Source organism: Labrus mixtus, chromosome 14 (genome assembly GCF_963584025.1).
Source record: "Labrus mixtus chromosome 14, fLabMix1.1, whole genome shotgun sequence".
Taxonomy (NCBI): Eukaryota; Metazoa; Chordata; class Actinopteri; order Labriformes; family Labridae; genus Labrus; species Labrus mixtus.
In genome coordinates, this window is record NC_083625.1 from 12,283,167 (window position 1) to 12,309,636 (window position 26,470).

At 39.5% G+C, this 26,470-nt stretch overlaps 1 protein-coding gene across 1 annotated transcript in view; it reads right to left on the bottom strand.

The window, feature by feature from the left end:
• Positions 1-24,525, bottom strand: part of pdlim4 (PDZ and LIM domain 4) — a 44,515-nt gene extending 19,990 nt beyond the window's left edge. The window contains exons 1-3 of the mRNA XM_061055117.1: positions 24,249-24,525; positions 14,970-15,121; positions 5,227-5,308 (exon numbers count right to left, since the gene is read on the bottom strand). Of these exons, the coding sequence (XP_060911100.1) occupies positions 5,227-5,308; positions 14,970-15,121; positions 24,249-24,350 (336 nt within the window). The 5' untranslated portion in view covers positions 24,351-24,525. The remainder of the gene's footprint in view (positions 1-5,226; positions 5,309-14,969; positions 15,122-24,248) is intronic.
• Positions 24,526-26,470: the final 1,945 nt, after the last annotated feature.

Genomic DNA, 26,470 nt, shown 5'->3' on the forward strand with positions numbered 1-26,470 from the left:
TATATATTTGACAAATTGAACAGCTTTTAAACTCTATCTCTTACTCTACTGAACATATTTCACTTATCAATATCTCCTGCATCTGAAAGGCAAATGATTCTTAACAACAGATATCGAAAAGTAGTTCCCTGTTTCCATTCATAAAATAAAGCAGTATCATGCACATATTTCTGTTGTCTGAGGTAAAATTTTGTTCCAAGCAGTGAACGAAAAAAACGGTCTGTAAGTCATGCAAGGACTCTGTCTGTCAGCTCCTATTAATGTTAGCTTAGAGAATTCGCCTTCAGCTGCCAGATCCCGGACCGAAACTGGAGGCCTCTGTGACGTGTGATCCAGATCTCTCAGCTTCCGCATTGTAAAGTCTCATTCTTTCCACAAGGCCAGAGTGCACAGCCACAATAGCTATCACTTTAATAATGGGGTATAAGGGCAATGAAAGGCATTCTGATGTTGCCTGCCAAAATATACGGTTTGGCTTCAGCATTGACCAAAAGGCCATTCCCACCTACTTGAAACTGCCACTGTTAAATTTAAGGGAAGGAATTTTAAAAACCTGAAGTGGTATTATTTTACAATTGCATGAAACCAATCCAAGTGCAAGGTAGACAGATGTACAAAGAGACCATTTACAAGGCTGAGAGACCATTTCCCTGTTAAGATGTCTCTCTCATTGGAAAAAGGATTAGAGATTTGGGATGAGATTTAGAAGGTGGTAAACCACTAGACGTTATTTAATCCAAAAAACATCTCACAAAATCTGATCTTTGTTGACATTCACCAATGTGATAATTTGCATATTTGACTGCTCACACTTGAAAACCATTGATGAGAATACCAGATGAACCCTCATGATCAAATGACATCAGGAGCAAAGGGAAGCTGATCAACAAAAGCATGGCAAACCTCTGAAGACTGAAGAAGATCTCTAATGACTCTGCTGATCTAATATAATAGCTTTGGTTTAGTTTGTGTTTGGCCTCTTTTCTGATCTAATTCTTTGTCTAAAATGGTAGAGATGGGTTATGATGTGGTCAAAAATATATGTATTATTTCAGTCCTTTTATTTATTTTTTTGCCAGACTAAATAGTTTTCATTTGATGCATCAAATCACTTTAACAATACAAATCACTGTAAAAATCTGCAAACAGACATAACTTGAATGTGTTGGAACTGCTTCTTACTCTCTTTCGTACGGGTCTGGATTTATACCTAATGCAATGATTTAATAAGAGTCCCAATGTAGGTTTCTCAGTGAGATCCAAGGGACAAACGTGGAACACATTTAACTAGCGTGCGTATGAAGAAACATTAACCAAACAAAGGGGTCCTTGGTAGCAGGGCTTTCAAGCGTCAAGATTTCAAAAAACATATTTCAATAGAGTACAACTTTCTGTTTAATGGTTGAAAGTTGTGAAAAATGCAGTCAGCCATGCCTTTTTAGTTTCCAAAGAGGGGAATTTCAAAGTAGAGCTTCTGATAGAGAGTGTGAAACTGATCATTCAGTATCACTATTGTGATATTTATATTAGATCATCTATCTGAAGTGCAAGATTTTCTTTTTGTGTAAGATTCATGAGCAGTGAGACTCTGCCCATTAATACAAGGTGGAGCCGAAGTTTGCCTATGACACTATTCCATTATGTCATCCCTTTCATCTGATCTACATCAGGGAAGTTGTGTATGACATATTGCTCTGTATGGACAGAAATGAGCAGTTCTCTCAAAATACATGGCATACCACTGAATTCCCCAAAAGGATAAAAGCAACACTAAAAAAGCCTCAGTGAAAAAGTCCCATCAGCAGTATTGACTCATACCATTCCTAAATCTAAAAGTACAGCATTTCCTCATCACCTTTTATGAAAGAGTAACGACTTCCTAGTGTGAAAGGATATCTCATGGCTTCCATGTGTCACTTCCTGCTTAGTAGCTGATTCCCACTAGTGAGGCTGGAGTTTCCAGAAGACGTTTAGTGAACAACAAAAGGTCCATGAACAAAAAGGGAAATGTTATGTACAGATGTCCTGAAGACTGTGAGACTGGATTGTTAACGACCCAGAAGCTGTTCATTTGGCTCAAGTGGTAGCATGTTTGCAAGAGATAAATGCCTTGCCCTCTGATATCCCTGTTGGTAAATTCTCAGGTTATTGATTCACTGTGAGAAGTAAAATACCAATAAATGAAGAGGGCAGAAAAATATGTGTCAATTTCATACATGAATTGAGTCATTTTAGTCCGCCTCTGTGCTTTCATTTCTCACCCCACTAGCTAGCCAATTCAAACGTCTTCAGCATGAGGCCCAGTGTTGCAGGTCATGTCAAATAGCGGTATGGAATTATCGATGATCGATACGTTACTTAAAATCTTTCGCAGCACAATCAGAAATCAAGTTATCATTTAAAATCAAGGAATTTGTTTCAAATAATTTTCTTCTCATGCTGCTCAAATTGGCTCTTCGTTGGAGTTACTGAGAGCCAAGAGTATCACACGGTTTAGTTTGGACTTGGTTCCGCTGGTGTGAGAGGACTCACGGTTCATATATTGTTTCCTATGTGTCAAAGGAACAATCTGCATTGTTGTGTTTCATTGTGGCCCTTAAAGCCTAATCTGAATACAGCTGGACACAAAGAAAGAAAGAACCTTGGTCTTTTGTGTGGCCCCAGGGAACGGATGTTTCCTCTTTTTTATATTCAGAGGAATCCACCTGAGCGTGACCATCAAGACGCCATGACTCGGAAGTTTCCAGCCATCCAGGTTCACTTCATTAAATGTGACTCCAGGGAACATTTCTGGACATTTTAGTGAGGCAGAGTGGAATGCCTGGGTGAGATGTTACAGAGAGCAAGAGGGGAGACTCTGAGAGAAAAGAGTCTGCAGAGAGACAGGTCTGCTACTCTTGTGTTACCCACACGCAAAGCCCTCCTGTCATGCATGTCTATGTTTGTATAAACAGTTTACGCTGATGGTTATTCTCACTCAGGTTTGGTATTTCCTTGTTTTAATCAAAGCAAGACCTGAGCCGCTGAGACTTCAAGATGAAGACTGTTGCATCAGGGTTGGCTGTACATATAAAGCTTGAAACCTTTTGGCTCTTAAAACCATATCATCATTTGTATTGCCACATTGCCATATTTACTCAGCAGTAATCACATTTGTCAACAGAGCTGTCAATCATGGATGGTATTATATCATTTTTTTTAGAGCATTACATTTGATGACAGAAACCACATTTGAGTGAAATGTATTCAATGTGTATTTTGATTTTATAGTTAGACCCATGTCCCATCTGTTTACATGGAGGAAGTGGAGCTTATGATCTATACTGCAGCCAGACACGAGAGACAGCTCCAAATGTGTTGGCTTCATTTTTGGGGAGCTGTCATCTCGTCCATCTTTTTAAACATTATATGAACTTTCAATCTGGCAGTTGTGATATTTCACATTTTATTTCATAAAATGAGAAAAAGCAAACAAGTGTTCCAACATATAAATTCATCTCACCCATAGTTAAAGCGTGCATTATCATCACATGTGAAGGTTTAACAGTAGACTCGATCTTTTGTTACTCTGCCAGTTCAACAGTTTTAACTGAGATTGAACAAACAAATCAAAAACATGTTTCTTTGTGTAAAATACATAGTATCTTAGTTTGTAACTGGCTGATTTTACTGATGATTTCCCTGAGTGAAAGTGAAGTCCTGTTGGACACTGATAATATTCTTAAAGTCTACTTGGGAAATCAGCTGACGCGAGTTCTGATGCAACAACCTCTTTGATGAATTATACGATGATACGGTAAAGTTTCTTTCACTACCCAGTCACTGAAAACAAAGCTTTCAGTAGGGTGTCAAACTCCCCCTGAAAAGAGGACAGATATATTTCACTTCTTCTTCATTGTATGTCTGTTCCACCCTTTTTAGACAAAGAGACCAACAGACTAGACCGGACTCCATAACTACCACAACACAGTACTTGACAAATGGACACTCACATTTCTGAGCCACAATATGCTTATTGTCTGTCTCTTTGAGTCACACTGTCTCCATTCTCACAGCATACGTGCGTTCGAACACACACACCTACTATTCTCTCTATGCTGCTTGGAAACCTGAGGGCCTGCCAGCACTGGAAAACTTGGACAAAGATCATCTGCTAGAGTTCAATGCGACTCAAATGTCCATTTGGCAGCTGGTACAATTGGAGAACAGTCAAGATACTATTTCATAACCATTCCAGTGCACAGCGGGATGCATTATATCATTTTTAATCATGTGAATGATAGTGTACAAGTAATTTATTGGCTCAAGTGTTGTGTCTGTTTCCATGGATTCTGTTTATAACACAAACAGGCTGAGAGGACTTAGGTCTCGCACCCACTGAACTGAACTGCACCTGAAGTTACAACCCCAGATGTGAATTATCCTCTCTTGCAGCTGGTGGCACAGGTAGCAGAGGAACATAATCCAAAGCAGAAGATCTCAAAGTAAAAATAGATTTTAACATAAAGCAGATCCCTTGAACGATATCCGCAGTCGGTTGATTTTGTTTATCTTTGGAGGAAAAAATAAATAAAGTGCAGAAGTAAACCATGACTCTGAAAGTGCATTTCTGTAACAACCATCCAATCATGAGCTTAGAACTCATGCAGGATAATGACACATTGTAGACTTTGGAAGTTCACTGTGTCGAACAATGTTTAAAAAAATGGACGTTTGGATTTTTGTGACAGTTGTGAGGTATTTGGAATCTGTGATGCCAAGCTGTGGTGCTGTGTTTTCGTCAAATACAACCGCAAGTTTTTCTACCTCCCCTTGCGCCTGTAACGGCCTTCTCTCAAAAGCAAAGTACAAATTAATGTAACAGGAATAACTGGCGGCCCCTCCCAATTTACAACTCTATTTGATGAACACACATTCACATAAATCCAGTGTTGTTGTTGTTTTTTTTTATACAAGAGACGTGCTTGTCTCACCACTTGGCCAGATCAGACAGTCCTATAAAATGGATTTCCAAGAGCCAACCAAAGACTTCACTGATTACTCCTTTCTCTCATTTGTGGGCTAGTGGGTAATTTTAAGAGCATTTTCTGGCCGAGACCTAAAAAATTAAAGCCCTGAAACTCTGGATGAGAAATTCAGCTTGGATCAGTTTTGAAAGCCTCCCGGTGGATGTGAATTTGAATCTAAAGAAACACGTTTAGTAGATCCAGTGTAAACAGTGTTTACCTGTGAGTCAGGCTCCATGTAAGGGCTTGTCTTGCCATCTTCACTGACTGTTGGCGACCACACTCTGTCTCCTGATCCTGACCTGAAAGACAACACCCATGGGAGAAAAAAGACAGAGTTGGAGCAATCCTTGTGCAATCTTACACGAACAGCACTGAAGCATGCAATCATTTCTGCTGAGAAGTATGCACACTTTTTTTGCTGACATGTTTCCCACAGGAGATCTAGTGTATTAAGTGTCATCATAACTGAATGTGCATGTGTACAGTGAAACTAGAAAAGAGTGAAATGAAAGACACCATTTACATTAGTCCTTTAAGAATAACTCTAAGCTGGAAAAGATGACAACTTTCAAATGATATCATACTAACCCTGTCTCCATTCTGTGCCAAAACACTCACATAACTGCTCTTCACAAATCATACACTGTACTGCTAGCTCTGTAAGAATGAGTTTATAGTGTGAGGACGTGGATATACATTTGGCAGGTTTTCACATTAGCAATGGGATTAAGATATATTCTGGCTGTCTCCCACTGCTATGAAGATAAAGTCATCGTCACATCATAACTCCATTCAATGAACTATCCAGTGTTGGGATAAATCCCAGTGCATTTTAGGCCATGGAAGCCTTGATAACTGAACTACTGGTATCTGACACCCTGTGTAGATTCAAAGTAATTGATTCCAGTTGCATTTACTTAAAGAGAAGGAAATTACTTACTGACTGGCAACAAGGATAAATAGAATATTTAGAGCTTCTGAATGGGCCTACTGTGTGTATGCATTAGCTGGGGTCCAAGAGATTTATCGCGACACGCCTTGATGAAATTTGGAAAGTGACACGTATTTCTTAGGCTGATTAAATATTTCAAATTCATCTCTGAAACCAGCATTTATGGTTCCCTTTCTTTCTCACATTGACATTCTATATTAAAATGTTATTAACAATAATGCTTCCTGAAAGGGATTCTTTGGTTCCTCACTGTTGGCAGGTTTTTGTTGCCGTAGAGTTGACTGCTATGAGGGAAGGAATCCAATTTCCAAAAGAAGTAACACCAGGACATCCAGAAGAGCAACTAGAGAAAAACGTGTCCCTTTATGTTTGCACTGTTTCACCATTTTGTATGTTGTCATTTAATAGATTTTTTCACTTATTTTTAATTGCTTGTTTTTATTCTTGTGTTCTATACATTTTTTAAGCACTTTGCATTCCTGCTGCTGTATAAAAAGGGTTTATTATCAGTATTATTATTATTATTTGCCAGTGTGTGTCGTCTACATGAATAAGGGGACTTAAAGTCGACAGAGTTGATGTCCAGAGCAGTGAAGTCATGTTGCTACAGCTGGCATGGCGTTGGCTGAGCTGAGGTAATGCTTCAGATATGTACCATGGAGGTGTTGCTATCAAGGACGCTCTTATGAGGCGGAGAGTGTTTGGTGGATGAACAACAGCTAGTGCGTAGGATGGGACATCCCCCCCCCCCCCCCCCCCTTCATGGGACAGTTTTCATGTTTTCAGATTGTTTGGTTTCAATGGTTACGGCACAAACAGCCTATTGAAACAAGTGAAAGTTCAGTCTGAAGTGGCCTATTCGAACTGACATTTTGGAAGTGCAAGACAAAAGAATGAATTTTACCATCCTTCCATAAAAATAAGGCCATGAAGGATAACAAGTCAACGGAAACTATGAGAGGCAGACCAGTTTAACAGTCGTACACTGTTCATACTGTAGCGGGATGTCACTTAAGCTCTTGAAAATTAAAATATTTTCCACTTGAAAAACAACTGCCAACACAACAGGAAAATATCATGCTTGAAATATTGTATTGTATATTGTATTGCAGCTTCCAGTATGCAGGCTGTTTGAATACCTTAAATGCAATGTAACATAAATAGACAAAGCTGACAGAAACAATCTGGTGTACACAAGGTCGATCAGGGACAATGAACTGAATTGTTATCTTCATTTTCACACTTTTCACATCTACCAGTATTAAACCACTCTGTGTGTGGGATCAAGTCCTTTACTGAGGGATTCATTAAAGATCTTACATTAGACAAACTGCTGTTACACATTTATTTTCCTGTTGATCATTTCTGTAGCTTTTACTTTTAAATGTTCCATTGTCAGTACTATGTGCTAATACAATATTAAATCTAGGCTTAAAGTAAAACCCTTCCAACCATTTTCTGATGAATGAACTAGTTCAATATATTCTGTAAGGCTATATGTAAGTAGATAATTTGTTTAAAAATCATTTTTATCTGGTTCTACCTCCTGTGTCTTGTAACTAAGCCAAGGACTGGACATAGCTGTGCACAGTGTTCCTCAATACAGCTTCACTGCGAGAGGCTATGGATGAAGAGTGGGGTGGAGGAGCACATATGAATGGATAGAAAAGCAGGAAAAAAAGATAGGAAAGTCAAGAGGAACACATGAGAAGCTTATAAGAATGAATTTGTTAACTGGAAGTTTATTGTAAAATAGCATCAAAATCCAATGTGGACTTAAAAATGCAATAGACCAAAAGAATCATCAACTTTTGACTGCAAAGGACATAAAAGTACTGAAGGAAAATAGTGTGCCATGTAGTCTTAGTACAGATGTTACAAAGAAAAGAAAAGGTGTGAAGAGAAAGGGACAGAGAGATGCAGCAGAGAAAGGAGAGAGTCCCAGGTCATCACAATCACTCTCCTAAACTTTCTTCTGTTCATATTTTCCCTCGTCTGACCTTTCTCTGCCAGGTTTAATTTCCTGATTGGAGAGATCTGGTTTTCATAGCAGTGGACGAGTTTACTTTGGCCTCACAGGCTCAGTATGTTCATGTCAGGAGGAGCAATAGACAGATGACTGAAAAACCAAGTGCCCTCAAATTAAGATGTGGCTGATCGGAGACCGTTCAGGGTTCACTCAGAGTCCTTCACTACACGTGGCTCAGTCAAACCATTCTAAATATGGAGAGAAACCAGTGGAGCACTTTGTATGTTGTATTGTGACTTGAGCGGAGTTAAAATGCTTTATCCTCAGCGTGTAAAGACAGACAATGTCTTTAAAAGAAGCAGTAATGGGGGTCTCCTCTGCAGACCTAAGGGGGTCACTTAAAACATCTGCATGACGGTGATGACGAGATCAATGCAAGGGAGGAAAATTGAAGGAGGTTTGTGGTCGCCCCTTCCTCTCTCGCTCTGCATCACAGCCTCTGAAACTCCACTGATGTTGAAAACCACCACAAAAAGAGGCCTTGGGAGAGCCTTTAGAAGAATGATGCAATGGAGAGATGAAGGAGGATAAAAAAAGGAGTTTGAGTCGGGTGCTTTTGGAGGTTTCCTTTTGTCTTTGTCCCAGCTGGAGTCCTGTGTTCCTCTGGTCCCATGCAGCCTCGTGCATAATTCCTCAGCAGTGAGTCACAGGTCCTGGAGTCAAAGCGAGACAGAAGGGGCAAATCCTCCACCACAGGCTCTGACTCTGTGTCTTTTCTCAGCCTGTTTCTCTGATTCCTCCTGAATCCTCTACCCTGTGTAACATTTGTATTTTAACTCTCCAGACTCTACTCAGATTTGGATTCCTCTCCTCTGCATGGCTCAGATATGCACTCATACTGCATGCACTACTTGCAGGTTTAGAGAGGTAGAAGGCAGAGTGGGATATTGAGGTCAAGGAGAGGGGGTGGGGGGGTGGGGGGGTAAGGGATGAAGATACCAAAGTAAGGTGATGAAAAGAAGAAGACGAGAAGAAAAAGAGGAGGAGAGGGGAGAATTGTTCCACCACAGCTGGCCGTTCAGGTCTGAGGATACACAGGCCGAGCAGACATGACACACTTAAATTCATAGCTTTCAGACATGTGACTGTCGTGGAGGCCTGGAGGGCAAAAAAGGTCTTAAGAAAGTGGCGGCCATCATTAAAAACTATATAGCTGTAGCACAGGTTTGTCTATTTGCCATCTCCTCAAACAACACATATTAAGATCACCTGACATCTGTTCGCATTTCCACTAAAGTGACAGCGGAGCATCTAAGGGCATCATCTCTCTGGGTTTTCTTTCTTAGATGGGATTCTGGGATACAACCAGGCCTTGTCTCCTCGTTGGCTGGTGTGTTCAATTAAACAAAAACTGTATTTTGTTTAAAGAATAAAAGAAGTGAAAACACGTAGTGAGCAATGGAGACTGGCAACTTCCCAGTAGCGTGCAGCAGTAGAAAGCCTGTCTTTTTTCCGCTAGGTGGGCGTCTCCATAAGTGTGTGACGTCATGTCAAAGCTATGAATATGGACTCTGTCAAGGTCCTCTGACATTACAGTGAACTTGGACATTGTGTGTATACATCAGGGGGTGGACGACATTTTTCCTCTCCAGCAAGCCAACACAGCTTCATTTCTTCACTGGTGAAACTAGCAAGGGTGTTTGACCTCGGTGTGGAGCGCTGACAGGCCGGCATCAGCAGGGAGGCCTGATGGAAAATAGAAATGTGTGGTAGAGTGGTGACCTAAGAGAATTTTTTTCTCTCTGGTTACTTCTCCTTGTCTTCACTTCTTAATTTTCCCCTTCAAATGCTTCCTTCTTTCTCCTCACTTAACCATTTATGTATGTTTTAATTTGATTTTTTTTGTACAGGTAGATGATAAATTAATGGGGAAACAGAGGAAATTAATCTAGCGATATTTACACGAGACATGATGATTCCTTCTGGGTCTAAATTGCTTTAGAAGTATTTAGTGATTTCAACTTTTTACCCATATTTTTCTATATCATAAATTTTGCCAATGCAGTTTGATGGAGTTCAATATAACAAAACAAGACTCCAGTAATACCAGCTGCTCTGAGAGGCTTTTCTCTGGCGAGCATACCTTGTGCACAGAGATTGAATTGATATACTAAGGTTAGCATGCTGATGTAGTCATTTAAACTGTATTCTGTTTGCATGTTGACCTGTTTAGATTGGGTTCTAAAGTTGTGCATGATTAAAAGGTGAGAAGGCTTTAAGTCACAGGTGGAAGCAGTTAGCTGTCTGCTAGATGCTTCCAGAGCAAATTCCAGTCACTCAACTGGACTTTTTGAATACCCACCCTCCCGTCCAAATTCGGTGACTCTTGCGAAAAAAAAAAATAAACAAGATGGAGACAACAAAAGAGCCAAGTTCAAGGCTTCAAAACCATAGTCGACATAAAGAATGACCACATAGTGCCTTTGTCAAATTCTTATATGAAGTCAATACAGGAAACTCAGATCTGAATGAAGGTGGGTCAGAGAAATATTTCCCCAAGATAACAAAGATTTTCAAAGTAAAGGAATCTAAATCTATTCAAATGTGACATGCACAAACACTGTGCACTTAATCACAACAGAAAAGAAAGTATTTGGTACAGAGATTATTTAAAAAAATAAAAAGTAGCAAAAAGTATGAGAGCATTTGAATGTTTGACAAAAAAAATTCCACACCAACAACCTTTGGCAGCTGGCCCAATTCAATGAAGCCTCTATTATTATGAGGGAACATCCCCAGAAACCCCCCAGTGCTAGCTAAAAATGCTTCATTATAAGAATTATGACAAATAGGGGTTATGAAAGTGATAAATGAGCCATTTATAAAAGAATTTTGTTTTGTTACACTTGACCTCAAACTCAGATGCATCCAGTGTACTGTCATTTTGGTTCACAGCAGATGTGCCGACTCGTACATTTGTCCATCAGCAGCAACACAAAATTACAGGTCTCTTGTTTCTCCCACTACGACTCTGTGACTGTGGAATATTTGATGGTGTCGTTTTTAATGACGGCTGGGAACTATTGTCCTCTTAAATATTATTTTTTGGTGAGTCAGCATATTTGTTCAAGTCATTTCAAACTTCTTGGACTCAAAAAGTCAATGGTTGCAATCAAATAATCGTCAGTTATTCCCTTCAGCCCGCAAGTGATTATTTCAAATAAACCCAGAGTGCCATATATCACAGTTTATTCATTAATTATCATAAGAACATATCTTTCATATAATGTAAATGTGTCCTTATTGTCTGGATACTTTACAACCCATGGCTCAGGGGTTTTCTCCAACCTCAGAAAAGAGTACCAACATTTACTTTGTTTATGTGACTTTAATGTAACGTTAAGTATTTGACTATTTTCTTGGATTTCAGAAGTCAACAGCCAAAAGAGTGACCTCACTTTTCCTGTTGACAATGGCTGTTTGATTTTGTTTGTCTGCTCACACATAGTGACTGTTGCTGTTTATTAACAAGACTTCCTGTGCAGCTCTTTTCCTGGGACAAAGGCGACTTCACAGAAGGTGTTTAGGACTCTAAATGTAATCTTTTAATCCCCTGGCTTGAGGCTTAAAATAATTGCTTTGGAAAACATGTGTAAAACAGGTTATCCGTTGATTTATATTTGACCGGGCACAATGTGTGAAAAATGAATAACCCTGTCATCTAATGTTTCATTATATTCAGCGGGAATATTCAAACATTATTAGAAAAACGTATGCAGTCGTATGTCTTTTATCTCAGGGAGTGAAACTAAGCTCTTCATGGTGTTGTCTGTGTAATTGAATTTCCAGAAATGCACACAGCAGAAAATCTTGGCTGTAAAACAGCATTCTAGGCAGAGAAGAGCCCATGTGGATTTCTCACTTTCTCTCACTTTGATTCACTGCTCTTCTACTTGGCTTCCAGTTCCCTCCCTTTGTCTTGGTTCAGTCTTTCTCTCTGTCCACCCAGATATTTATTTTTTTCCCCATAATTCCCCCTTGTGGAAACCAAGCTTTTGTACCATCCTTCTTTGTCGGCCGTCTTTTCTTGTTGTCCAAAGAGTCCTCACTTGATTTCAAATTTTCAAAAACAATAAAATGCTTGTGCTCGTGTTGATCTATTTCCTTCCCCCCCCCTTCCCCCTTCACCAGTAGCTCAATTAATCTCTGGGCCCTGGAGAGAAAGATGAATGCCTATCTCTAAGACATGCCTCACCGCCCTCGTGTCCAGCAGCAGGACAGTGCTGACCGTAATTATTTAACCAATATACTGCAGAAAGGTCACATACCAGCAGCTGGCCTTGATTTACCCGTGCTATGTTGCTATCTTGTCTGTTCAAATGAAAAATGTAGGATTAATAAAGAAAACATGGCTGAGTATTACAGTTTAATTGAAGTTGATATTTAGAGGAATTATCTGTCAGCTAAATTAGAAAGTTACAACAGCTTCATAGTTGTCAAATATGGCACACAATCAAATGAGGTTTGCCTTTTAGTTGTAAAAGCAGAGTAGATGAATTTGATGTATTTTCTTGTCCAAATAATTTTTTAAGAGCATTAAATTAAAAGGTAACTTTACTCAACAGAGACACAATGTGTAAGGGAATTTTGACAAAACTAATCTTTGTAACAGGAGTAGGTGAGAGCGGATGTTTGAGACACTGAAGACAATGAAGAGTCTTCTTGACAAGCATTGCTCAAATCTGTAAAATTATAGCCAAGAAACTGTTTTTTCCCCAAAAAAATATCTATGTCTGTCTTAAAAAAAGAAAATCTTCAATTTTCCACGTGGGTGTTACCATAAAAATGGCATCTTGAAAATGTCAGACAGTAAATGTGTTACAGCTCCAATGAAACGACAAAACAGGCTATAAAATGGTAAACGTGAAACAAATGGGCAGATCAGAATCGTCTCTTCAGCGTACGCATCACTCTGAAGTGCTTCTGCTTTTGATCACACAACGCTTCTTATGTCAAGTTTGGTTTTGAATAACTTAGACTATTTAAAAGGACATTGAGGCTGAATTTGGACATATAATGGTGTAAGTGTAAGAGTCCTTATTTCAGCTGCTGCAGCTGCAGAGGAACTCCCCTGGTCTTGGTGCTGAATACTACTTTCTGTATCCTTAAATAAATTTACTATCCCTATGTGGACAGACCACTTAACGCTCAGCTGCTCAGCTTGATAAATGGTGGATGGTTTCTAGTACTGGATGAAGGAAAGGGAGGCTGTTGCATGCTAGAGTGCGTACAATAAAGCATAAAAACTGTCTGAATTTGGAGTTGTTACATTTGTTAAACTTTGCTTATCTGGCGGGTTACTCAGATAGGGTTTCTTTATTCCACCTCATCTGCAAATCAGCGTCACACTCTGACGGAGGGAGGCTGTGTTGCCTGCTGCCCTAAAAGGAGAGAGCTGAAGCACCAGTTGGCAATTGTCAACTTGTAACTGAGGCTGAAACCACACCGAGTTCTTCATCTGAGAGGACAGAATTCAGAGGTTGCCAGATTCTCTACGCACTTTCCAGGACTAACCGAAAGCAACCATCTAATAGAAATGTGGGAAGTGGCTGACATTTCAGTTTTTCCTCGGTAATTCCCCATCACCCTCTCTCTGTCTCTCTCTGTCATTAACTGTTCAGACAGATGATTTCAGTTGTCCGCCATTGACAGAAACATGTTTCTCCTGTCCTGTACTTAAGATTAAATAAAATAAGATTAGAAAAAATAATTCTTCATTGATCCCAAGAGGGGAAGTTGAAGTGTTGCACCACCAGTCATAAAAAAGCAAGCTATTGAGACAAATAAAAATATGCATAGATAAGAATAAATATAATTATATTTTTAAGTATATTTACAACTATTTACTAGTATAAAATAAATGTTCATAATACATTAATACATCCATTAATGGCAAAACTAAAAACTATACGGTGCATTCAGACATGTTGTGCAGTAAGTGGAAAGTTAATGTGACAGATTGTGAGAAAAAGTGGCAAGTTATGAGATACAATAAATAATCTAAATATTCCATCCTCACATTCTAGGTCCACAAAGAGAGGAGGATAGTTTTCTATCCCATGAACTGGTCAAATTCCTAATATCGACCTGAGAAGTCCATTTGTAAAGGTCACAATCTGACTCACTGTTTGCACAAGCCTCATTGACTTTGACGGCGCTCTATAGGAGCACAGAGTCGATCATTTAAACCGTCGTAAACCTGTCATCCGTCTCAATGACTCGACTTTGCCAAGCTGAGCAGACCCACCAGAAATAGAAACAAGATGTGTTCCTGGACGGGCAGCAAATGACATAAGTCATTAAAATTGTCTGTTTTTTTAGACCCCAAGTCACTTAATGAGCAAATCGATCAAAAACCATGAGCAGCCTTTGTTAAGGGACAAAGTCGCGACATCTGATTAGCGGTGACATATGTTTCACATTTCCTTAAATCTAATTTTTCTAAACCTCATTATTTCCAGCAGTCATTCCTTACCAAATATAAACCTCATGTGTCACGTATAACGAAGGAACAAGCATTCATAAATTAAAGTGTGTAAGAATTTACTGCAAACTTGCAATAAACTCCAGTTTAAAGGTGTACTTACATTTATAGCAGGTAGATTTTGAGTGTTAACTTAATGGGACATTTTGGTTTTCCTGTGTGTGTCCACATTTAAGAAGATGGTTTGTCAGCCCCTTGCATACAATTCAATATGATCAAAACAAAAATTTGCAACCAGCCATCGAAAAAAGAACAATATTGCTGCATCAGATACTGAAACATCCTTCTTATTGCATGAATTCTCCTACTGGATAAAAAATGATCAACCTATCTTACACAAATGCAAATTAACTGTTGACAGTTTGTAAAGGAAATGGGTAAAATCAGTGGAGTTTCCATTTCAGGAAATTCTAAACATGTTTAAGTTTGTTTTCGGGTGACTCAAATGATCAGTGCTGTCCTCGTTCTGTTAAAGACGGTTTCATGTTTCCGTACCTGCTGATGTCGAGTGTGAGCTGCTGAGTGCAGTTTTTGATCCTGTTCTGAGCCTCCATGTGTGTCATCTGCTCTGTGCTGTCGCCGTTGATTGCCAGGATGGTGACTCCTGGACAGAGGTCGCCTTGGGCTGCTTTGCTACCTGGTGTTACCTACAGATTCACACACACACACACACACACACACACAACCACACACACACACACACACACACACACACACACACACACACACACACACACACACACACACACACACACACACACACACACACACACACACACACACACACACACACACACACACACACACACACACACACACACACACACACACCAATCCAAGCACCACCCAACAACAAAAAAAGACAAGAAAGAAAGAGCCGTTATAAGTGGTGTCAAACTGTCAGTGAAGAAAAAAGAAAGAAATGGAGTGGTGTCAACACAGAGTCCAAATACAACAAAGAGCAGCTCTCTCTTGATTTATGATGTGTTGCCTTGGGCACACGCTCGGTTTAATATTTCCAAAAAGTCAGCAACAATGACACTGGGGAGTGAAGGGAACAAAGTTTTTGAGATAGTGAAGTATTTGGAAAGAAGTTGAACATTTGAAATGCCCTACTCTAGAGATTTAAGGGGGGGGGGGGGGGGGTAGGGTCCATTTTAAAATCAGAGGACTTCAGAAGAGCAGAGTTTTCGTTTGAACCTTCAACCTTTACAACTGTGTCTGTTTAATGTAGATTCATGTGCAAACATCTGCTCAATAACTTCCTTTCGTAGATGTTTCTGATCCAACCATTCTGATCTTGTAAAACACACATCCACATCACTTTCATTTTCAAGATCATCTCTGAGCCGCATGACAGTGAGCAGGTCCGTCTCTGTGATCCCGCATACCACAAACACACACAGCTTTATGGACATTTGATCCCCTCGGGGAGGTAGAGGGGGAAGGGGGGATGGTGGATGTCCCAGTGGGTATGTTTCACCTTCACAGACACGCGTACTAACATATGATAACAATTTTCCATTATGTCCTTTGTATGTCAAGGCCTGCCTCGGTCTGGTCGTATGGTTTTGGCTAACTTAAGTCAAACCCTCTATTACGAGGCATGCACAGTGAAAGAGACACTTTCATATGGTGGCCATCTGTAGAGGAATATACTCCCTACCAAATGACACTAAAATATAATGAAATGTGAACAACTGCCATCTTGTCTCCGGTCTTTATGTGCTGTCATGCTGTAACACATCTGTTAGTTTGACTACGTTTTTCAAGCTGTTTGATATGAGGAGAGCAGCAGCAGCTGGGTGCAGTTGACTGAGTCATCATGAATACAGAGCTTTTGTTAGTGACATAGTTTTCTGCTGGATCTGCCATTTCTCTTGCAGTCGAAAAGTGATTCAATATTGATTAACTACTCTATAAAGCCTTGATTATATTTGTGTCAACAACTTGGAATTTTGTTTAGTAAAAATGAAGAGCGAGGAGTGATAGCAACAGAACCTGTAAATATGACTGCTGTCATTTTTTAATGTATTGTGCGTTTCTTTTTAACAGAAGAAAAAACCCTCAGTTGACTGAAATGTCTTGTTTGGTTTGACCAATAGCCCAAAATGCACAGAGTTTCCCCTTTTAATTATATAAACACAGAGAGCATCTATCATCACTTTAAATTTTGGTAATCTTTCCTGACAATCACGATTCACTGCAGGTCACTATTATTGGCTCGTTTTTTCTCATCTTTGGCCAATGCCTTCACCGTCACCCAAAAACCAAAATTGACATGTTCATTTCTGTCAATAAATCTGTGTTTAGAGTCCAGCTAAAACACTAAAATGACTTCCTGTATTTGTGAAAGCACAGGGAACAGATGATTTGGGAGGATTTTTCTGTTAATGAACACCATGTATGTCAAATGTCAGTAATACATCTCTTTCCTGTTATCCCCCTGAGCTTCCTGTGACGCATATCGCCTGTACAGCTTTACGTTAAAGGGTATTATCTTTGAAGTGCTGATACTTTATGTTGTAACAGCACTTACTTTTGCAGATATATATACTCTGTTCCAGATAAATTATGCATTGATGTCGAGAAAAATGAACAGAAGCCAGAGACAGAGAGACAGGGGTTCTGCTTGTGGAGAGACAAGCAGCCTGGCTTACTTGTAGGAGCAACGGCACAAGTTCACGCTCCATGAGGCACTAATAGCTGAGTCGTGTGGTTCAAATGTGGAATTCCTAATTTACAGCCTCTGACCGCCCAAATGTTCCTGACTCAGTTCCGGTAAACTGAGAATGTGTGTGAGTGTGGAAATCTGTGTGTTTGAAAGTCTCAGGGGAAAGTAACAAAACTCACTTTATTTATGTATCAGCATAAATCTTACGAGTGAAACACAATTAGCATGAACTAGTGTTAAGTTCAAGACTGACTGTTTTCAAAAATAAAAAAAATAGCATGTATGAAGGTCTTCTGGAAGGGGAAATGGAACGGATTCTTTTTTATCAGGGCATTTGTTGAGAAACACTAACAACAAGTTCCTTTTGGCGATGTGTTTTATATATCGTTTACGTATTTGATATTGTGTTTGGTGTTCTTTATTTGTGTGTCTTGGGTTTGTGTCTTGGCTGTGTTGTATTGTGTCATATGTCAGAGCGTGAGTTAGTGGGTTATATCACCTCAGGTTCAGGCCGTGAATAGCAGGGCATGAATCATCACACACAAACACACAGTGGTATGCTGAGTGCTACAATGGCATGACGGAGTTTGTCACTAGAGGACAAAATGTAAGGATAGTGTCAGGACATAATCACAGCCTGCTATATTTACCCTGCAGACATAGTGATGTAATGACTTAAATGTATGAAGCGTCAAAGATGGATGTCATTTTGTAATAAGCTATCCACTCTTTGGCCTGGATTAGTAGCTTTAAAAACCAGCATCTCCTTTTTTGCCTAAAGATTTTATTTCTCTCTTTTTACTTAAAGTTGTAGTTGCTTAATTTGTTGGCCAAAGTAAGAATTAACAGTTGTCAAAAAAGAGGGTGTGTGACTGCATCTGAAGAGCTGTCGTGGCTGAGGCAAAAGATGGAAACAAGGTTGTTTTGATTGATGAAAAGTACTTTCTAAACCGCAGTGAAGGGGAACAAACAGACATTAAAATTCTACAAATGATCCAATTTTCTAGAAATAGTCACTGAGGATCATATGGTATGAATTTAATCCCATGTGCACCCCTCCTTTCACTTCCAGCTGACATTCATGGAAGGAAAAAGGGGAAATCAATCAGGTTATCCATGTTTTTAACACTAAATAACTGCTGATCTTTTTCTCACACAAACAACTCCTCTTTCTAAACAGTAACCTACTTTAAGATGTCACTTTGGCATTTATCAATGTTTGATGTTAATAACATGTTTTTTACTTTGGGAGTTGATCACGCACTGTAAACATGTGACCATGATGGATTGGATGGTGGTGATGCAGGAACTTCACCGCTTGTTGGGAAATATAAACAGTCACATCGTTTCCATACAGGGCCGCTGCACAAACAGTGACATAGATAATTGCTAACAGATAGCGTGGTTAATGAATGACAGCCTCATGTCACACGGAGTCATCGTGTGGCACACTGAGGGCCTGATGACTGTGTGCCGCAGTGTGGTTGCACAGTGGGCACTTGTGTGTTTGTCTGTGTGTTTGAGAGAGAACCAGAGGATTGTATAAAAAGGAACTGGTCCGTGTGAATGTTTGTGTACTTGACGTGATAGTGCTACATCAACACTTTCACTGTAGTGACACCAGCCTGAGGGCAAAGTTTCCTGTCATGTCATCACTGTTTTGTGTCTGTGTGTTCTGTCTTCTGTCTTATCTAGATAGAGACCTAAACGATGAAACTATGGGTGCCTCTCTTCGATCACAAATTCCAATGTACCTGTACTGCTTTGTACCTGTAGGAATGGCAATAAACATCTATTCTAGTCTATTCTATACTAGATCAAATATAATCATACATTCAATTGGATAAGTTACATCACAATGCAATGTCATCAGTCATGACACAATGCATTAAGAAACAATATTAACTGACACAGTATGTTACAATACAATAATTAGAATACGATTCCATACAATACAACATGGAAAAACTATATAGGTTATGATACGATATGATAATGTCATGACATGGCACAACACGATAAGCTATATAGCCTACTATTGGAACAAAAATGCACATCAAAACACCAAGGTTACAAATTTAGCCTATATGACCCCTAATTCACTTTCCTTGTTAAACCCAATCCTAACTGATGAGAAGGAGATAGCTTCTGTTTCTTTTTTTCATATCCACACTGCATTTGTACAGGAGTTTAATGTAAGATATGAGAAAATATATCAACATTTTCCCTTAGCTGTCATTAACATTAAGTATTAATAGTATCTTAAAGTAAAGGTCAAAAGAAATCCAGCCTAAACACATCTTAATTTACATGGGGTTACTAATGCCACATTTAAATGTACTGGTTGGTTATTCATAAGCTTTATGCAAGAGGAGTATGACTCTTAAATGTTTTTCATATGCCTGATTTCGACAGTAATGCCTCCCACAGGACAGGAGGAGGAGGATCATTAACTGAGTTGCACTTCTTATTATCACCCGGGTGGATATTTTCTGGCAACGTGTCAGCTGCTTTGTTTGCTTGCTTGCTGGACCTTTGATAGGAACCATGGTTATGACCTTCGTGACACCTCAGCCTGCGGTGGGAGGATCTGACTGGTGTGTTATTGAACACTGAAACAAAGACACTGAACCTGCCAAGAACACGACTGTAGCTGATGATTAAATATGTGGAGTTTAATGGGGGCATGAGGAAACGGGAGAGTCATGTGGAAGTAATTGCAGCGTGTAATGCATTTGTGTACGTCTAGTACGACCAAAGATATTGCTCATCAATGTGAGTCACCAAAAAGCGTGCGGTAATCCCTTTGAATCTGATTAGTAGTAATTCTGTAGAAATGCTTTAATATGTTCTGCAAGGGCGTTAGAGCATCACAAGAATCATTTTAAAATACTTGGCAGCAACTCTATTTTAAAAACAAACTCGTGCTTGTGGCAATACAAGTCATTTAAGAAGATATGAAAGATTGTTTAGAAAAAAAAAATCAAAAGAACTGAAGGGTGGTGAATGAATTGAGAAGATCAATGTAAAATCAAGCATAAGACATTTCTGTTTTCCACACAGTCGAACAAATCTGTGCGATTGGTTTACTCCGCAGTGATGCTTTTTCTATCTACTTTTCTTCAAGCCACCCGTAAAAATATTTTGATGTGATTATCAATCACAGAGAGTCACTTTCAAACATCAGATAACCACATAAGCAGGAAATGCTCAGTAACAAACCCAAGGACTCCCATTGTTCCTTCTGCCCTAAAGTTTCAGGAACTCCTCAGCCTCACTGACAACAGGAAATTCTTGGAGAGCACCATCTGTTATCTTCCACTTAGCATGTTGCTGAGCTGAAGAAGCTCGAACAGCATCTATAGCCACGAGAAGGGGGCTGCCTGCAAGAGAGCTGACTATTACAACCAGCAGGGCCAGAGGGACAGCCCATGGTGCTGCAGGTCACATGTCCTGTCTCTGGTATGTGGCATAGACGCAGAGACGTACGTACACAGTGGGATTAAAGGGTACAAAGGACACTGCGCTCACTGTATATTTTCTGCTGATGTAATAGGAGACATTTTCCTTCTTATTTCAAAGCCCTCTAAACTCAGCTCAACATACATTAACCATCCATTATGGTTTCATTATTGGTATATTTTTTTCATCTTAACTCTTCATTTCCATTAAACCCATAACGTGAATGGGAGTTTAGACTCAATATTTGAAAAAGAAAAAAACGTGGAAAGTTACAGTGCTCTGATAATGTTTGATCCCATACAGCTGAAAAAAATGAAGAACCACTGATAGTTAGAAACCTAGAAGTTCACAGGGTTGATTGTTAGGCATAGGGAGTTGATGATTTCCTCAGTTTTATTTCACATAAACATTGGGAGTTTTGAATTGTTGGACAAAATATTTTTTTTATTTTGGGGAAATTGGGATGGATTATATCCTTCCTTCTTAAATATTTTATTGGATTAACTTTTTTTATTATTTGAACAATCGACATAAAAATAATTGTTTCAACTATACCAATACATGTAGCTACTATCCTGGTGTGAAAGTTGCCCACACCTTTTCCAGAGACAGACTGCAATACAAAGGTGTCATATGGGAAGCTGGACAGTTAGGTGTTCACTGCTAAGGTCATTATTTACCCAACACTCAGTTGTGAATTCCTGTCCAGAAAAATGAGTGTTTGCCAATTGGCCTGGTTGACAAGCGTCCTGCGTCACCTTCTGCCTGGACCTCTATTCACAAATCAGTTTAAACCACGGCTGCCACATTCAACGCATCCTCTCTAAATGCTTCTGCAGTAACATCAGTGATTTTATAATGTTTTCTGTTTCTTGGCCCCCTTTTCTGTCTCATGGACATAAAGCAGTTTAACAACCTTCAGGGCAAATGTTTCCAAAGTCAAGTAGACATGCCATTAACTGGCTGCAGCTCTAATGGGCTGGCAGGGGACTAATGGGCTTAACCTGGGGTATTATCACCTTAAGCAAAGAACCAGCTGGTACCATCAGAACTTGTTCTCTGGTATTTACAACTTTCACCGTCTCCAGGTGCAGTCATCTACTTTCATATGCAGAGGGAGAAGGAAAGGGGTTAAGTCAATCATGAGAAGGATTGCATTATAAATTGGTAAGCTCAGCCAGCAGACACTTCTCTCTCTCGAAGCATCTCAGGTTCTTTTTGATGCCATTCAACACATTGTAACTGTCGTCTAGGGCACACTGTGCAGGAAGAATGTAGCAAGCATCTGATGAATAGGGTTTTACAGATATAAAGTCTGTCAGCAGCAATGAATCACACGGTGCTACAAACTCAGAATGCAATCAGTTCCCATGAGGTGACGCGAAAAGATTCCTTTCCCACCATTTCTACTTTTTATCACTTCTCATTCAATTTAATTATGATTTATTCACTCTGGCAAACCAGTATATTATAGAGACACCATGATAAAACAATTATCAAGTCCTGCCAGTAAAACACATTTTGTCCTGTCAGCGGATGTATCAGGGTGTGTGACGTCAGTTGAACATCATGCTCGGTAATGGCTGGCAGAAAGCAAAAAAATGGCTTGTAGAAAGCAAAGAAAAGTCTTTAGGAAGTAGAATAATGATGGGTCCTGCTGCCAAGAGAGAGTGTTTTTATGCCTCTGACATTACATATTTGCTAAATATTCATGCAAACCACCAGCTGCTTCATTTCCTCGTTTGCGAGCCAAGAGTTTGGAACGAGCCCAATCTCGCATATTTACTCCATTGTATGCAAGTGCTGGTTTTTATTGCCACCTTGTTGTGCCATGTACTGTAACTGTGTATTAAGTGTAACCTGTAATTAATTCTGCTGATGCCATCATAACTCTGTTACGCAATGTTCAGAATGCAAAACGGCTTCCCTGAGAAAGCCATCGGTTTCATATTGGGAGGCACGGAAGTATGCATGGGTCATAGAAAACTGGCATCGTTCAGAAATTAATAAACAGCTTAAAATAAAACCACAACATGTACGCTCTACAAATCATTAAACATTTAGCAAAGTATGGCCCAGGAGAATGCACAGAAGAGAGCTGCAACAGGTCCTCAAACAGAATCTGAAAAGCCAAAAGAAAAGTTTAAGGATGCATTTTGTCTCCTCGAGATTTATAAAGCTTCCTTTTACTGTGATTTGGAGAAGCAACATTGCCAAGAGAGCAAGAGAGTAGGTTAAAACAAAAAAACCCAAAGACATAAAACTGTCAAAGGTTTTGAGATTTCACGCATTTCATAGCATGCCTTCCGACTGCATCATAACTCTTTTTAGGGATGCAGTTGTAGGTTTAAAACCAGAGAGCAGTTCAGGTGACCTTAAGGGGTTTGTCTGCATCTCTCAGAGTCGTTAACCCCTGATTGTAAATCTTGAAATTACACCTTTAGTTTAGAGTGCTAGGGCCCTGTAGTTAAAGGGTCGTTTTGGGGCTGGTGATACAGCTGAGCACAACACCTGGAATCCCTCAGCAGCACCAATGAGCTCTGATGAAAAACAAATGTCAGCAACCCCATTCCTCGTTTCTATAAGCCCTGCAGCATGCACGACCAGGCTGTGTTTACTCTGGCTGGGAGTAAGTATTGGCTACTGCCAGATCCACTGCCAGCACACCAACTCCTGACCCATATTCTGAGGTCAGGAAAGTTCACCAATCTTCATCAATACTGCTACAACTGCTTTTACAACTAACTTCTAATATCATAAGCAATACAATTACCTATCTAAACGATCCATTTTCATTAATAAAAAGCACCAAATCACAAAAAAAAAGTTATTTAAAAATACATAGAGCAGGTCTTCACTGTAGCCTACTCTTTGTTATATTCTTGAGAGAGAGCCAATATTGATCAAGAAAGCTTTTTGAATCAGTGTCATATAAAAACTTCCTTTGAAGAGGTGGAAACCGTGAGCAGAGCAAAATCATCAACCAATAAATGAAATAACCCAGTAGTAGACATTAAGACCATAATATCAGAAGCATCAGTTTAGGACACAGATGAGTCTGTCTTATTATAACCTGAGGTCACCTGCTGAAACCTGATCAAAGATTTGGAAAAATAAACGGAAAATAACATTATTTGTGTTTAAGGATGTAGACTATTTATTTTACTTAAACTTAAGGATGAATTCCTCATTGCCTGATGTGAGAGGGTATCAAGGTTTTGATGTAGGTTTATGCCTATTTGAAATAACAATTTTGAATGATTACGCTTTATGCTTATCGATTCTTTCGGTTCTAATGAAAGCTTACTAGTAATGGTATGCCAAATGCAACAACTCCTTACATCGCATAGAGAACTTTAGGCTTCAATAATGGCACTGTCGGTTATTAAAGCTATTCTACGTTCACTTTTCAGCTTTTTCAACCCCAATACGACCTCTTATTCAACGGAGGCTGCATTGAAAGCGGTGCGTATTTTACCTCAGACACGTCTCTACATTCCTTCAGGCTAATAAGTGTCAATGAGTAAAAAGTTGCCTGGAAATGGTTTAGTCACCAAAAGTTTTCCTCCCACCGCAAGCTACGGCTCAGAATGAATGGAAACACAGCGAAGCAAAAAAAAAAAAAAATGAAGACCTACCCTGGAGATGGTTAACGGTGTGCTGAAATCCCGTCCTCCCACCAGTCGAAAACCCCAAGGAGAGGGTCCCTTTAGTGTCACGGTCTGGGGCATGTTTGGCATATTGACGGCGAAAAGGGAAACGGACAGATGACAGGTATTAGACAGAGCCGGGAAGTGTCCGCGGTTACTTGATATGTTTTTTTTTTTTTTAAAAAAGGAAGGCAGTGTGTAGTAGCAAAGAGTCCTCCTCTGCCCAGCTGCTAGGCAACGCAGTCCCGTCTGTGAAAACTTTGGTCCCCTCTTGATACAGGTTTAAATAAAGAAGCCGCGTGTGACGTAGAATGACGGGTTTGTCCTCCCCGCCTTTCACGGTCTGTAAAGAGTGGAGGGAGGCGGGGCTGTGCGGGGGCAGGGATGGGGTCAGACCAGACCTAGTTCACAGTGTGCCCTAACAAACTAAAAGGAGACAACAAGTTAAAAAGAGTGATAATAGTATAAAATATTAGGTAAGCGTGCGCATTTTCATGTGTATGATTGATGATGGTTCAGTTTCTCTAAAAGCATTTTATCCTTTGTTACAGAAATTATAATCATAAAGGCTAACGGCAATGATTTATCTCTTAATTCATTTGATTATTACCTTAGATATTTGCTACAGCTTTACATTTTTTAATAGCCTTCACTTTATTTGTAAATATCTGCATATTCATACATTTACATTACAAAAGGATATGTAGCCTAACTTTTAAAAAAAACCAAAAACACAGGAGAACTGAATTTTACTTCATTTTTAAGCTATTGGTTTTAGGAGCCCCTGAAAACTGTTATATTACACTGTAAGCTTGTTTTTTTTGGATCAATTGCTTCAAAATCAAAAATGTAATTTTCCCATAAATTAATGAACCATTTGTCCTTTGCTTTATTTTTTTAGCTTTAAAAAGACAAATCTTGGGGAAACTTAAAGCAAACAAGCCACCATGCTAGTGGTGTGTCTCCCTACAACATCTGTACAACATCTAGGGAGGTTTAAACGCAAGCTTACCTGAGAAGTAAAAAATATTCAACTTTTACCGTTACTTTTTATGTAACTTTAATTTTGATAGCAATGTCAAGCACATCACAAATAACCTGTGGGGCACTCAACTGCTCCAACAGTTGTGACAAACTTTGAATTTTGAAGAAAAAAAAAAGCAGGAATGAACAATACGCAAGCCTTTACTTCATGAAGATTTCCCCAGTATGATACCTGACACTGGACATAAGCCGCTTACGTGGAAATAATGTTAAGATCACCAAATACCTTCATCAGCAGCTGTCTGACATTTTTAATCATCTCTCCATGTTGCTGTCACAGTCAGACGCTAAGATGCCACCACAAGATCGCAGCACCCACAAATTGTCCGTCAGATTCCTACGTGTTACCTTTTATTATACCCTCAACATTGCTCCTAAACAGTTAAAAGTTTGCTTTCTTTGAGTAGCGCTTTGACTTTACGTCAAGGGCTATTCCGTCATACATTTGGAATAAAAAGTGTACCTGAAACAAGATAACTCAGAAGACCTATACCAGCAGTAGTACTACTGCCGCACAGCAGTTCTAGGAGCTATTTCTATTAATGAAAACCTTCTCTTATGCTAACATGCTGATGATTAGCATATATGTTTACTCATCATGTCTTGTTAGTATTGGCTAATTACTCAAATTTAATAAACTGTAACAATTGTAACGGTAGTATGTTCAACAGTTGTCAAGACAATTTTGGTAGCCTTACTAGAAAATAAAGGGGTTACACTGAATTTGCTGGCCTTTGGGGCTGTAGTCCAGTAAAATCTGAACATGTACTTTAAACCAACAGCCATCAAAAACTTGTTGATCAGGTTCTTAAACAGAAGGACATGAGGCCTCAGTATCTTTTTCAACAATAAAGATGTTGTGTTGTAATTTGAATGCCTGACTGACGGTGGATATTCTAGTATCCTCTCTGCCCCACTTCTTGATTCTCTCATTTCCCCAGCCAATAACAGAGTGACTCACCGAGCTCGAGTACAGTTTTTCTGCTGCCGAGGGAATGATCTCATGGACATTCCTGGGAATCTGTCTTTCAGACAACTGCAGGCGTGTGGAGCTCTGTCTGAAGGTTTGAGTCAGTTTTAGTCAGACAGTGACCTGTCCCAGTCACTCTCTAAGACAGTGGCACTGCTGTCAAATCTATTAGATGTCAACAACAGGTGTCATCATC